The following is a 16139-nucleotide window of genomic DNA, read 5'->3' on the forward strand; positions in this document are numbered from 1 at the left end:
TAACGTTTCAGTGATGAAGGATTGAATGACAGCCCTTGGTCATCTGCTCCTCCCTGACCCCAGGTTGACCCCAGCTACCCCCTCCTGACCCCTGGAAACCCTCCAAACCCTAATAACCATCCCAACCCCAGTTCACCCCAACCCTAACTCCTGGTGACCCCAGACCCCTGATCTGACCATTGGTGACCTCCTCAACCTCTAGTCACCTGTATCTCCTGACACTTGATTGCCTAACACACAAACCCTGATTACCTTCTCAACCCCTAATCAGCCCCTTTGACCCCTGGTCACCCTCTCCGGCCCCTGGTAAACCCTAATGGCCCCTGATCACCCTTCCCCGCCCTTGATCAATCACCCTCCCCAACCCCCGGGAGCTTCACTGATTATCCAGATTTCAGTCCTCTATACAATACATTTGGGAAGGAATTTTTGCCATGGAGCTGGGAAAGAGGAGCCAGGTTTGTTTACAGTCAGAAACTCTCCTGTGGTGGGAAACTGATTAAAGTTCAGCTTTTCGTGGGGGTGAGTCCTTAGTTGATAAGGGGACAGTTTCCTGTCCATTCAGAGTCAGTAGGGGCGGGATTAGATGTGGGTCAGGTGAATTGTGGAACTCATTTAGACACCCTATTGCAGCCATCACTGAGGCTGCCGGTTGCCACAAGAGAGAGATTTGTGATTTGTACCAAAACCTTCCACAACACCAGAGGAGAGTGAGATATCACAGGAGACCTGGCACCCAGGGAAGGGCTGTCCTTTGTTTCATTGTTGCCGACTGAATCTATTGCAGTAGACCTTGAGGGAGAGGAGGGGGGACCTCTTCCCGGGGGTGACAGGAGGAGGTCACCTCATTATGCACAGGAGTACCTCTCTGTTCACCATCATCTCCCTCTGCCTCCAGTTCTCCTCTTCTCTCAATTCCTTCTTCTTCCCCAATGGACTGTCTCCTTCCACAGCCTCACCATCCTCAAGGTCCACACCTCTCTGGAGGTTATGTTAAGGAGAGCACAGCACCACCACAATGACTAAGGTTCTTGGAGGAGGGTATTGCAGGACATTACCCAACCAGTGCAGCCACTGAACCCAGTGCCCTCTGAGTCTGCGATGCCCTATCCGTGGTGAATTTGGTGTAGTGTCTCGGCATGTGCAGCTGCCTGTGAAAGGCCACAGAAATCCCGCACTGAGCACAGATTCCTCTGATCATCTGCCTAGAGAGTCACAATCTGCTTCGCCACTGGTTTTCAGTCATGTCCAGGTAGCTTTGCCTCTGCCTGTAGATCCTGGGCTCTGGGTGGCATTTCCTTTTCTTTTGTGCCCTCACCCCTCCTTCTTTGGCCTCCTGATACCCAGGGCTCTGCCTTTCCAATGGAGGCTGCTGCTCCAATGGCCTTGATTTCTGAGGGCACAGGCCCCATTTCCAGCTAAGCTCTTCCTGATGCTCAGGTGAAACACTGCTCCAATGGCCTTGTGATGCCAGGAAGGTGAGACCCTGCTGAACTGGCAGAGTTGTGCAATGCTGACTCCCCTCCTGACATGTAATGAGCTGCTGCAAGAAAAGTTCACCCTTTAACCTATGGTCAACCATTACACTTACCTTTTCAAACTTTTCTGGCCTCTCTCTGACATGCTCCTGAATTGCTGCATGCCTGACTTCAGCTGGTCTGAGGCAGTAAGTTCTTAAACACAGGCCTCCTCAAGTCAAAAAACTTCAGAAAGACAGGATTTTAACAAGAACTTAACTATCTTGTTTGACCTCAATAGGAGTGTGGCAAGTTCACAGGCCCATCTTCCCTCCCCCTGTCACGGGACCAGAACTGAGGTGGAATTTCCCCATTGCCATTTCTCCCGACAGCCTGCGTCCATTCCAGCCTGATTAAGGCCACCTAAATCCAGCCCCAGGAGTCACAGCTCCTGGAATTCTAACTATTTCCACCCTGCAATATCCCACAAACACCAGTGTGACCTAAACAGATCATCAGTTTTCATGAGATTGGTGGAGGTGTAGGTATTAGTTGGGATACTGGGTTACCTCCCCTGTTCCTCTTCAAAATTCTGCCCTAGGACTTTTACATCCACCTGAGTGTGTAGACAGGCCTCGGTTTAACAATTCATCTGAAAAACGGGTGCTCTGCCAGTGCGGCACTCACTCAGTACTAGATTGAAGAGTTAGACTGGATCATGTGCTCAGTGACACACATATACACACACTCATGCACATATATGTACACATACACCTACAGAGAGAGACACACACACATTTGCACACATACACACAAACACACACACACACATATACAAATACTCATGCATATATATATACACACACCTACAGAGAGAGACACAGACATACACACACGCACACACACATATATACATGCACACAACACACACCACGCACATACACACATACACACATACACGCACACTCATGCTGTTTGTTAAGTGAAGTTGAAAAATCTCCCTGTTCATTAAATTGACCAAAAGTGTTAACTTTAATTTCCCAGTGATTTAGGCAACACCTTAACAACCAAAACATTTTCAGTGACACAAGAGCATGTGGTTCAAATGGCCTGAGGTAAAGGGTATGATACAAAGAGAGTGAGAGACTCACATCAGCCAGTACAACATGTTCCTCTGGAAAGTGACGCTGATTGACGAGTTTTTCACTTCGAATTGTAGCCCAGCTTCAGGATAGAAGCTTAAAGAAGCAGTCGAGAGATCCAGGTCAGTGATTTTCACTCTGTGCAATGTCAACATAGTGAGCTCAGTGATACTGACACCAATAAAACAAAATCAAGAATGCAGCAAGACGCAGGCAGCCTCTTACCCACTGATAGAATAGTGGAATGGCCCTTCCTTCCCAGATAAATCCGCGATGGAGATATTTTCTAGCTCTTCAGCAACAAACTTCAGTCCTTCAGATCGAACTTCAGAGAACAGAAACATATTCAGAAGGGTTTCTCGATTATGGTCACTTAGTTTATGGCGAAGTATTTGCCCTGACTTATTCTATTCATATTTATACTATTTAGTATAATTAGGAATGTAGTGAGACTTACCCCAACTCATTATAATGTGTGTGTGTGCATATATGTGTGGTGTGTGTGTGTACGTGTATATATGCGTGTGCGTGTGCTCTTTTATGTGTGTGTCTCTCTCTGTAGGTGTGTGTGTGCATATATATATATATATGTGCATGAGTGTGTGTATATGTGTGTATGTGTGTGGTGTGTGTGTGTGTGCATGTATATATGTGTGTGTGCGTGTGTGCATGTATGTGTGTGTCTCTCTCTGTAGGTGTGTGTGTATATATATATGTGCATGAGTATGTGTATATGTGTGTGTATGTGCGTGTATATATGTGTGTGTGCGTGTGCATAAATGTGTGTGTCTCTCTCTGTAGGTGTATGTGTACATATATGTGCATGAGTGTGTGTATATGTGTGTATGTGTGCAATGTGTGTATGTATGTGTGTGTCTCTGTAGGCGTGTGTGTATATATATGTGCATGAGAATGTGTATGTGTGTGTGTGTGTGTGTGTGTGTGTGTTCATGTTAAATTGCCTTCTAAGTGAAATGACTTTTCTTAAACATTGTAGAAAAGTTATGAATGAATTACTTTTTTTTTACACATCCTACTGTCACTATAGTGTTCATTGGTTCTATACAATGTAAAGTGGGTCAATGGGTATGGAGGTGCCATAGCTTGGCATGGGGAGGGTGAGGGGCCATGGGGGGCTGGGTTGGGGGCATGGGATGGCATGGATGGGGCATAGGGAGTATGTGCAGGGCGAGGGGGTGAGAGGGGTGAAGGCTGGATTGTCTTTCTGTTTTTATTGTAACTGGGACGGAGACCCACAGCAAAGAGGTGGGCCTTTTAAACAGCCCGACTCCACACCCAGCAGCCCCTATGTTTTCCTTTGCACTTCTTTCCAGGTTGGCTGCATCCTCCCCCTAGCTCCAGCAATGAAGATCCCAGCTTTTCTGGCACTTTCTCCCGAGGTGGGCAGGCTGAGCCGGGAATTTTTCCGACACCCAGTAACAATCCGAAGAATTAAAATCCAGACCATTGTGTCTTTACAGGGGCTGTATTTTTAGTCAATTCACTCACAGGACAAAAGCATTTAATGCCCATCCCTTATTGGCCTTGAGAAGGTGGTGGCGAATTGTCTTCTTGATATAGTCCATGCAGTGTAGGTATAGCCACAGTGCTGTTAGGAGGGGAGTTCCACTTGTGTGTGTACAGGAGCTGAGAGTGTGTGTGTGAGAATGTATGCAGGGATTGTGTGTGTGTGTGTGTGTGTGTGTGTGTGAGAGAGAGAGAGAGACAGAGACAGAGAGGGGGAGACAGAAAGAGAAAGTGTATGTGAGAGAGAGAGTGTGTGTGTGTGAGAGAGGAGGTGTGTGTGCATGTGTGAGAAAGACAGAGAGAGGGGGAGACAGAAACAGAAAGTGTGTGTGTGTGAGAGAGAGAGGGAGGGAAGGGGAGACAAAGAGAGAGAGAGAGAGAGAGAAAGGGTGTGTGTGTGAGAGAGAGTGTGTGTGTGTGAGAGAGAAAAAGTGTGTGTGAGGGGGAAGGTGTGTATTTATGTGTGTGTGAGAGAGAGAGAGAGACAGTGAGGTGGGTGTGTGTGGGAGATGTATGAGAGGTGTGTGAGAGACACAGAGAGGTGTGTGTATGTGTGTGTGTGTGTGTGTGTGTGTGTGAGTGAGAGAGAGGTTTGTGAGTGTGAGTGTGAAACAGAGAGGTGTGTGTGTGATCCGACGAATGGAAACATGGAGCTGTGGGTGGATTTTCCAGTCATGATGTCACAGGAGGAGAGGTTATTCACAAGCTTGCCAATGTTTACCAGCTTGCTAACCCCACAGGTTGACAGAGAGTGGGTGCAAAGAGACAGGTCTCTCCCACACCTATCCAATTATTGGTTGTTTAATCACTGTACTTTCACTTTCATTCACCTGGTCTCAAAACCCATTTTAAAATAAGTTTGCTTATTTTATAAGGACTAGTCCCCTTGGCCCAGGATGTAGGTTCTCAGGAGAATCTTACTCAGTCTCAGTCCTTGGGATGTGATGCGAATCCTGCAGGCGGGTTTGGTGCTCACTGTTGTGTTCAGTCCGATCAGCAGGAGTGTGCAGCCGAGGAGCCAGCCTGCCATGATGTCACACAGTGCCTGTAGAACAAGAACCCCAGTATGTTCAATACCATCGTCGCCATGGCAATGAGCAGCACAACCATTTTAGAACTAATCATCGCCATCACCATGGTGACTACCATCCTGCTGATGAGCTGGAACAGTCCTTTGTTTATAAAGGGAATTTCACTGCAACTAAACTCTGAACTGCTGTTGAAAAGAACAGTTCTGAAGATGAAGCATGAGGAGGCCATTCAGCCCCTCAAAGCTGTTACACAGGAACAAGAGAAGGACATTCAGCTCCCTCAAGCCTGTTACACAGGAACAGGAAGAGGTCATTCAGCCCCTCGAGCCTGTTACACAGGAACAGGAGGAGGTCATTCAGCCCCTCGAGCCTGTTACACAGGAAGAGGAGGAGGCCATTCAGTCCCTGAAGCCTGTTAAAATAGGGACGTCTTGTTACAACTGTATAGGGTGTTGGTGTGGCTGCACCTGGAGCACTGTGTACAGTTTTGGTCCCTGTAGTTAAGAAAGCACATAGTGGCAATGGAGGCAGTTCAAAAGAGATTCACTAGGCTGATTCCTGGCCTGAAAGGGTTGACTTATCAAGAATGGCTAAACAGATTAGGCCTTTATTCATTAGAGTTTAGAAGAATGAGGGATTGATCTTATTGAAACGAACAAGATTCTGAGGGGGCTTGACAGGATAGATGTTGAGAAGATGTTTCCACTAGTGGGAGTATCTTGAACGAGGACACATAGTTATAGAATAAGGGAACACTTATTTAAAACTGAGATGTGAAGGAATTTCTTCTCTCAGAGGGTAGTGAATGTCTGGAATTCTCTATCCCAGAGAGTCGTGGAGGCTAGATCATTGAAAGTATTTAAAGAGGAGTTAGATAGGTTTTTTAAATATTGGGGCATTGAGGGCTATAAGGAGTTGGCATGAAAGTGGAATTGAGGCCTGGGGCAGATCAGCCAACGTCTTATTGAATGGCAGGGCAGGCTTGAGAGGCCGAATGGCCTACTCCTGCTCCTATGTTTTATATTCTTAACTTCTTACATTATGCAGGAACAGGAGGAGGCCATTCAGCCCCTCAAGCCTGTTACACAGGAACAGGAGGAGGCCATTTAGCCCCTCGAGCCTGTTACACAGGAACAGGAGGAGGCCATTCAGCCCATCGAACCTCATACACAGGAACAGGAGGAGGCATTTAGCCCCTCGAGCCTGTTACACAGGAACAGGAGGAGGCCATTCAGCCCCTCGAACCTTATACACAGGAACAGGAAGAGACCATTCAGCTCCCTCAAGTCTATTACACAAGAACATGAGGAGGCCATTCAGCTCCCTCGAGCCTGTTACACAGGAACATGAGGAGGCCATTCAGCTCCCTTGAGCCTGTTACACAGGAACAGGAGGAGGCCATTCAGCCCCTCAAGCCTGTTACACAGGAATAGGAGGAGGATATTCAGCCCCTCGAACCTTATACACAGGAACAGGAGGAGACCATTCAGCTCCCTTGAGCCTGTTACACAGGAACAGGAAGAGGCCATTCAGCTCCCTGAAGCCTGTTAAAATGGGGAAGTCTTGTTACAACTGTTCAGGGTGTTGGTGAGGCTGCACCTGGAGCACTGTGTACAGTTTTGGTCCCTGTATTTAAGAAAGGATATAATGGCAATGGAGGCAGTTCAAAAGAGATTCACTAGGCTGATTCCTGGGATCAAGGGGTTGACTTATCAAGAATGGCTAAACAGATTAGGCCTTTATTCATTAGAGTTTAGAAGTATGATGGATTGATCTTATTGAAACGAACAAGATTCTGAGGGGGCTTGACAGGGTGGATGTTGAGAAGATGTTTCCACTAGTGGGGGTATCTTGAATGAGGATACATAGTTATAGAATAAGGGAACACTTATTTAAAACTGAGATGTGAAGGAATTTCTTCTCTCAGAGGGTAGTGAATGTCTGGAATTCTCTATCCCAGAGAGTTGTGGAGGCTAGATCATTGAAAGTATTTAAAGAGGAGTTAGATAGGTTTTTTAAATATTGGGGCGTTGAGGGCTATAAGGAGTTGGCATGAAAGTGGAATTGAGGCCTGGGGCAGATCAGCCAACGTCTTATTGAATGGCAGGGCAGGCTTGAGAGGCCAAATGGCCTACTCCTGCTCCTATGTTTTATATTCTTAACTTCTTACATTATGCAGGAACAGGAAGAGGCCATTCAGCCCCTCGAGCCTCATACACAGGAACAGGGTGAGGCCATTCAGCTCCTCAAGCCTATTACATAGGAATTGTGTGAGGTAATTCTGCCCCTCAAACCTCATACACAGGAACAGGAGGAGGCCATTCAGCCCCTCAAGCCTGTTACACATGAACAGAAGGAGGCCATTCAGCCCCTCGAGCCTGTTACACAGGAACAGAAGGAGGCCATTCAGTCCTTCAGTCATGTCTCTCATTGATGAATCACAAGGTTTTGGGTTCAAGTCCCACCCCAGGGTTGAGCACAAAACCTAAAGTTGACACTCCAGTGCAGTATTGAGGGAGTTTTGCACTGTTGGAGGTGCTGTCTTTTGGATGAGACATTAAATTGAGACCTGTCTACCCTCTCAGGTGGCTGTGAAAGATCACATAACACTGTTACAAAGATGAGCAGAGGAGTTCTCACCAGATTCTTGGCCAATAATCATCACAAAACCAGGTGGTCGGATCATTATCACTTTCGTGTTTGTGAGATCTTACTATGTGCAAATTGGCTGCTGTGTTTCCTACAACAGTGACTATACTTCAAAAAACACTTCATTACTTCATTGGCTGTGAGCGTTTTGGAACGTCCTGTGGTTGTTCAAGGTGCTACAGAAATACAAGTTTGCTTTTTCCTTTTCTCAGGCCTGTTTGTCATTCAATTCGATCATTGACTGGTTTGGATCTCAACTCCGTTTACCCACCTTTATTCATTACCCTTTTATATCCTTACGTAACAAAGATCTGTCAATCGCTGTCAATGAAAGCTCCAAATTATCTTCAATTTCCCTAATTATTTTGCGGGAGAGAGTTCCAGATTTCCACGATCCGACATGTGAATATTCAAAACATCATTCTCAATGGCCTAACTGGGGAATGGGCAAGTAGAAGTAGAAAAGAGGAATAAGATGCCAAGCAGGGTAGATAAAGGGGAACCAGTAGATGTAATACATTTGGATTTCCAAAAGCCATTCAATAAGGTACCGCACATAAGGCTACTTAATAAGATAAGAGCCCATTGTGTTGGGGTAGTATATTAGCATGGATAGAGGATTGGCTAACTAATAGAAGACAGAGAGTTGGGATAAGGGGAGCATTTTCAGGATGGGAACCTGTGACTAGTGGAGTGTCACAGGGATCAGTGCTGGGGCCACAATTATTTAAAATATATATTAGTGACTTAGATGAGGGAAGTGAATGTACTATTGCCAAGTTTGGGACAGACAAAATTAAAGGTGGGAAGGCAAGTGGTGAGGATGGCACAAGGAGCCTATAGAGGGATATAGACAGGTTAAGTGAGTGGGCAAAAACTTGGCAGATGGAATATAATGTGGGAAAATGTGAGGTTATGCACATTGGCAGGAAGAATAGAGGAGCTGAATATTATTTAAATGGAGAAAGACTGAAGAAAGCTGCAGCACAGAGTGATTTGGGGATCCTCATGCATGAATCCCAAAAAGCTAACACACAAGTTCAATGGGTAATAGGGAAGGCAAATGGAATGTTGGCCTTTATTTCAAAGGGAATAGAGTATAAAAATAGGGAAGTCTTGCTAAAACTATACAAGGCACTCGTTAGACCACATCTAGAATACTGTGAACAGTTTTGGTCCCCTTATCTAAGGAAAGATATACTGACATTGAAGGCAGTCCAGAGAAGGTTCACTAGGTTGATCCCGGGTATGGAGAGATTTTCTTATGAGGAGAGGTTGAGTAGCTTGGGCCTGTACTCATTGGAGTTTAGAAGAATGAGAGGCGACCATATTGAAACAAATAAAAATTCTTAGGGAGCTTGACAGGGTAGATGCTGAGAGATTATTTCCTCTTGTGGGAGAGTCTAGGACCAGAGGGCATAATCTCAAGGTAAGGGGTCGCCCATTTAAGACAGAGATGAGGAGGAATTTCTTCTCTCAGAGGGCATTCAATCTGTGGAAATTTTTACTGCAGGAAGCTGTAGAGGCTGTATTCAAGGCCGAGATAAACAGATTTTTAATCAGTAAGGGAATCAAAGGTTATGGGGAAAAGACAGGAAAGTGGAGTTGAGGATTATCAAAGCAGCCATGATCTCACTGAATGGCGGAGCAGACTCGATTGACCAAATGATCTACTTCTGTTCCTACGTCTTATGGTCTTTTGCATAAAGTGAGAGTGTTGGAGAGTACTAGAGAAGGGAGTAGTTTATATTACAAAGGAGCAGACTGAGAAAGACCACGAGGAACAGGTTTCTAATGCATCTATGTAATTGCACAAAGTGTAATGAATAAGGTTGGTGAGCTACAAGCTCAAACAGCCATGTGGGAGTATGATGCAGTGGCAATATTGGAAATATGGCTTAAAAATGGCGCGGGCTTAGGGCTTAAATCTTCTAGAATATAAAGTGTTCAAAAAAGATATGGAAGGTGAAAGGGGAGGTGGAGCTTGCAGTGCTGGTGAGGGAAGGCATTCCCATGACGGAAAGAGAGGATGTTCTTGAGAGGGCAAGGGCAGGATCCACCTGGTTAAAGTTGTGAAGCAAAAAAAGGCAAGATCACACAGCAGGGGGAGTATTCTTTTGGTCACACGACATGGAGTATTCTTTTGATCACACAGCAGGGGGAGTATTCTTTTGGTCACACGACATGGAGTATTCTTTTGATCACACAACAGGGCGTGTTCTATTGATCACATGATGGGGAGTATTATATAGATCACACCACTGGGGGTAGTCTATGGATCACACTATTGAGGGTAGTCAATAGATCACACTATCAGGGATAGTCTATAGATCACACTATCGGGAGTAGTCTATAGATCACACTATCAGGGATAGTCTATAGATCACACTATCGGGGGTAGTCTATAGATCACACTATCGGGAGTAGTCTATAGATCACACTATCAGGGATAGTCTATAGATCACTCTATCAGGGATAGTCTATAGATCACAATATTGGGGGTAGTCTATAGACCACACTATTGGGGGTAGTCTATAGATCACACTATCGGGGGTAGTCTATAGATCACACTATTGAGGGTAGTCTATAGATCACACTATTGAGGGTAGTCTATAGATCACACCACTGGGGGTAGTCTATAGATCACACCACTGGGGGTAGTCTATAAATCACACTATCGGGGATAGTCTATAGATCACACTATCGGGGGTAGTCTATAGATCACACCATCAGGGGTAGTCTATAGATCACACCATCAGGGGTAGTCTATAGATCACACTATTGAGGGTAGTCAATAGATCAGGGGTAGTCTATAGATCAAACTATTGAGGGTAGTCTATAGATCACAATATTGTGGGTAGTCTATAGACCACACTATTGGGGTAGTCTATAGATACTATCGGGAGTAGTCTATAGATCACACTATGGGGGTAGTCTATAGATCACACTATCAGGGGTAGACTATAGATCACACTATGGGGGGATAGTCTATATATCACACTATGGGGGGTAGTTAATCGATCCCACTATCAGGGGTAGTCTACAGATCACACTATTGAGGGTAGTCAATAGATCACACTATCAGGGGTAGTCTATAGATCACACCACTGGGGGTAGTCTATAGATCACACCACTGGGGGTAGTCTATAGATCACACTATCGGGGGTAGTCTATAGATCACACTATTGAGGGTAGTCTATAGATCACACTATTGAGGGTAGTCTATAGATCACACCACTGGGGGTAGTCTATAAATCACACTATCGGGGGTAGTCTATAGATCCCACTATCGGGGGTAGTCTATAGATCACACCATCAGGGGTAGTCTATAGATCACACTATTGAGGGTAGTCAATAGATATGGGGTAGTCTATAGATCAAACTATTGAGGGTAGTCTATAGATCACAATATTGGGGGTAGTCTATAGACCACACTATTGGGGGTAGTCTATAGATACTGTCGGGGGTAGTCTATAGATCACACTATGGGAGTAGTCTATAGATCACACTATCAGGGGTAGACTATAGATCACACTATGGGGGGATAGTCTATATATCACACTATGGGGGGTAGTTAATAGATCACACTATCAGGGGTAGTCTATAGATCACACTATTGAGGGTAGTCAATAGATCACACTATCAGGGGTAGTCTATAGATCACACCACTGGGGGTAGTCTATAGATCACACCACTGGGGGTAGTCTATAGACACACTATCGGGCTAGTCTATAGATCACACTATTGAGGGTAGTCTATAGATCACAATATTGGGGGTAGTCTTTAGATCACACTATTGGGGGTAGTCTATAGATCACAATATTGGGGGTGGTCTATAGATCACAATATTGGGGGTAGTCTATAGATCACACCACTGGGGATAGTCTATAGATCACACTATTGAGGGTAGTCTATAGTTCACAATATTGGGGGCAGTCTATAGATCACATTATCGGGTAAAGTCTATAGGTGACACTATCGGGGATAGACTATAGATCACACTATCGGGTAATGTCTATAGATCACACTATTGAGGGTAGTCTATAGATCACACTATCAGAGGTAGTCTATAGATCACACTATTGAGGGTAGTCAATAGATCACACTATCAGGGGTAGTCTATAGATCACACCACTGGGGGTAGTCTATAGATCACACCACTGGGGGTAGTCTATAGATCACACTATCGGGGGTAGTCTATAGATCACACTATTGAGGGTAGTCTATAGATCACACCACTGGGGGTAGCCTTTAGTTCACACTATTGGTGGTAGTCTGTAGATCACACTATTAGGGGTAGTTTATAGATCACAATATTGGGGGTAGTCTATAGATCACACTATTGAGGGTAGTCAATAGATCACACTATCAGGGGTAGTCTATAGATCACACCACTGGGGGTAGTCTATAGATCACACTATCGGGGGTAGTCTATAGATCACACTATTGAGGGTAGTCTATAGATCACAATATTGGGGGTAGTCTATAGATCACACTATTGGGGGTAGTCTACAGATCACAATATTGGGGGTGGTCTATAGATCACAATATTGGGGGTGGTCTATAGATCACAATATTGGGGGTGGTCTATAGATCACAATATTGGGGGTGGTCTATAGATCACAATATTGGGGGTAGTCTATAGATCACACCTCTGGGGATAGTCTATAGATCACACTATTGAGGGTAGTCTATAGTTCACAATATTGGGGGCAGTCTATAGATCACATTATCGGGTAAAGTATATAGATGACACTATCGGGGATAGTCTATAGATCACACTATCGGGTAAAGTCTATAGATCACACTGTTGAGGGTAGTCTATAGATCACACCACTGGGGGTAGCCTTTAGTTCACACTATTGGTGGTAGTCAATAGATCACACTATTAGGGGTAGTTTATAGATCACAATATTGGGGGTAGTCTATAGATGACACTATCGGGGATAGTCTATAGATCACACTATCGGGTAAAGTCTATAGATCACACTATTGGGGGTAGTCTATAGAACACACCACCGGGGGTAGCCTATAGATCACACTATTGAGAGTGGTCTGTAGATCACACTATTGGGGATGGTCTATAGATCGATAGGTCTCCAAATAGCGAGAGAGTGGAGCAAGTCTGTAGGGAAATCACAGAGATGTCTTCTGTTCTTCCTGATATAGATATTAATGACCAGGCCTTAGTGTAATGTGTGCAATTTCAAAATTTGCAGACAATACAAAATTTGGAAACATTGTTAACTGTGAGGAGAACAGTGTAGAACTTCAAAAGGACATGGACAAGTTGGTGGAATAGGCGAATAGGTGGCAGATGAAATTTAATGAAGAGAATTGTGAAGTGATTCATTTTGGTAGAAAGAACATGGAGAGACAATATAAAATAAAAGCTACACTTCTAAAGGGGGTGTAAGAGCAGAGGAACCTGGGTGTAAATGTAGATAAATCATTAAAGGTGGCAGGACAGGTTGAGAATGCAGTTAATAAAGCATAGAGTATCCTGGGCTTTATTAATAGAGGCATAGAGTACAAGAGCAAGGAGGTTATACTAAACTTGAGTAGAACATTGGTTCAGCCTTAGGTGGAATATTGTGTCCAGTTCTGGCCTTAACACTTTAGGAAGGGTGTGAAGACAGTAGAGAGGATGCAGGAAAGATTCACAAGAATTGTCTCAGGGATGAGGAACTTGAGTCATGAGGATAGATTGGAGAAGCTGGGACTGTTCTCCTTGGAGAAGAAAAGGTAGAGCAGAGAATTGACAGAGGTATTCAAAATCATGAGAGGTCTGGACAGACTCTATAGGGAGAAACTGTTCCCATTGTTCGAAGAATTGAGAATGAGAGGGCACAGATTTAAAGCAATTCGCAAAAGAAGCAATGGAGACAGAAGGAAAAGTTTTTTTTCACACAGCAAGTGATTAGGATCTGGAATGTGCTGCCTGAGAGTGTGGTGGAGGCAGGTTCAATTGAGGCTTTCAAATGTGAATTAGGTTGTTATCTGAAAAGGTAAAATGTGCAGGGCAAAAAGGGGGAAGGCGGATGAGTGGCACTATGTGATTTGCTCCTGCAGAGGGCCAGCATGGAGATGACAGACCAAATGGCATCCTTCTGTGCTGTAACCATTTTATGATTCTATGATTCTAAGTACAAGAACAACAGAGTGGTGATATTGGGGACTTTAATTATCCAAATATTGGTTGGAATAACATCAGAGTAAAGAGAGAACACAAGGAGAAACTTCTGAAATATGTTCAGGAGGCCCTCCTTAGTCAGTATGTTTTCAGCCTGACTAGGAAAAAGGTATTGCTGGATTTAGTACTGGGGAATGAGATGGGCCAAGTGGACTAAGTATCTGTGAGGGACTCTTGGGTAAGAGTGATGATGAGGTTTAGAATAGGACTGTGGATCACCCACCTCTTGTGGATAAGTCCAGAACTAGGGGTCACAGTTTTAAAATTAGGGGTTGCCCTTTTAGGACAGAGATGAGGAGAAATTTTTTCTCTCAAGGGTTGTGCGACTTTGGAACTCTGCCTCAGAAGCAGGGTCACTGAATATCTTTAAAGCAGAGGTAGATAGATTCCCTGGCTTAACAAGAATCTGACAAATCTAATGTTATCAGGGGTAGATCGGAATGTAGAACTCGAAACACAAACAGATCAGCCATGATCTTATTGAATGGCTGGAGCAGGTTTGAGGGGCCGAATGGCATACTTCTGCCCCTATTTCATATGTTTATATGTTCGTGTCTTAATGCAGAAGAGCAAGGAACAGTCTAAAGCAGAATATCTAAATTGGAAGAGAGCTAACTTCAGTGGGGTGAGAAGGGAGTCTAGCCAGAGTAAAATAGAACCAAAGACTGACAGGAAAATCTGCAATGGAACAATGGGTGATCTTTAAGGAGATGTTTCAGGTACAGACTAGGTACATTCTAACAAGATGGAAAAGCAGAGGAATCAAAGCCAGAGCTTCTTGGATGACAAGGAAGATAGGGAACGTAATGAAGCATAAGAAAAAGTGTATGATGGATGACAGGTGAATTCTTCAAATGACAGCCTGGTGAAATACAACAGGCTGAGAGGAGAAATGAAGAGGAAAATAAAACAGGCAAAGAGAGAGTAGGAGAATAGAATGGCTGTTAACATAAAAGGGAATCCAAAAAAACCTCTCCTGCAAATGAATAGTAAGAGGTTAATAAGAACCTAAGAATTAGGAACAGGAGACCACATGGCCTCTCGAGTCTGCTTCTCTGTTCAAAATGATCATGGCTGATCTTCTGCATCAACTCCACAATCCCACCCCTCCATGTATGTCTTGATTCCCTGAGGGACCAACAATCAGTCGATCCCAGCCTTAAACATATTCAATAATGAAGCATCCACTCTGGGATAGAGAATTCCAAAGATTCACAACCATTTGAGTGAAGGAATTTCTCCTCATCTCAGCCCTAAATGATCAGCCCCTTATCCTGAGGCTGTGCCCCTGTGTTTTAGATTCCCTGACCAACAGAAGCCTTCAGCCATTGGAAACAGTTTCTATCTATTTGCTCCAACAACACTCAAGAAACTTGACACCATCCAGGACAAAGCAGCCCACTTGATTGGCACCCCTTCCACAAACATTCACTCCCTCCACCACCGACACATAGTAGCAGCAGTGTGTACCATTTACAAGATGCGCTGCAGGAATTCACCAAGGCTACTTAGACAGAACCTTCCAAACCTGTGATCTCTACCTTCTAGAAGGACAAGGGCAGCAAACACATGAGAACACCACCACCTGGATACCCCCCTCCAATCCACGCACCATCCTGACTTGGAAATATATCGCACTGTTAATTTGAATTAATTAAGGAGAATCAGCACAGATTTGTAAATGGTAGGTCATGGTTGAATGTCATGTGATCAATTGTCATTTGATCAAATCGCCAGGAATAAGTCAAACCAGAGTTGGCGACCTTCTCATCCATGTGTTCCTGACGCTCAGCTGCCTCTCCTGGTGATCGTATGCTCTGTCAGAGCAATGTCACATCTTTTCCAGCACCATGACAGCTGTTGGCCTTCTAACCTAGGGGCTGCTGGTACCAGGAGCTGGGGCTGCTCAGATTGCACCCAACAATCTAACTGTTTCAGCCTCGTTGAATGGTGGCCTGTGTCTCTGGGCTGCAATACAAAGGAAACAATGTGTATTCCAATTATATAAAGCTCTGCTTAAGCCCTATCTGGTCTTCATTTTTGGGGACTGAACCTCAGGAAGGCCATGGCCTTGGAGAGGTTGCAGCTCAGAACACCAGAATGATACCTGAGTTGAAAGAGTTAAATTATGATGTCAGGT

General features: G+C 44.6%; 1 protein-coding gene across 7 annotated transcripts in view; it reads right to left on the reverse strand.

Moving 5' to 3' along the window:
* Positions 1-16139, reverse strand: part of LOC121286863 (phospholipid transfer protein) — a 230480-nt gene that overhangs the window by 143300 nt on the left and 71041 nt on the right. For all 7 annotated transcript variants that reach the window (XM_041204034.1, XM_041204036.1, XM_041204033.1 and 4 more), the window contains 3 exons: positions 5048-5171; positions 2825-2924; positions 2609-2737 (listed from right to left, as the gene is read on the reverse strand). In XM_041204034.1, coding sequence (XP_041059968.1) covers positions 2609-2737; positions 2825-2924; positions 5048-5171 — 353 coding nt within the window. The remainder of the gene's footprint in view (positions 1-2608; positions 2738-2824; positions 2925-5047; positions 5172-16139) is intronic.

This window comes from Carcharodon carcharias, chromosome 14 (assembly GCF_017639515.1).
Source record: "Carcharodon carcharias isolate sCarCar2 chromosome 14, sCarCar2.pri, whole genome shotgun sequence".
Lineage (NCBI taxonomy): Eukaryota > Metazoa > Chordata > Chondrichthyes > Lamniformes > Lamnidae > Carcharodon > Carcharodon carcharias.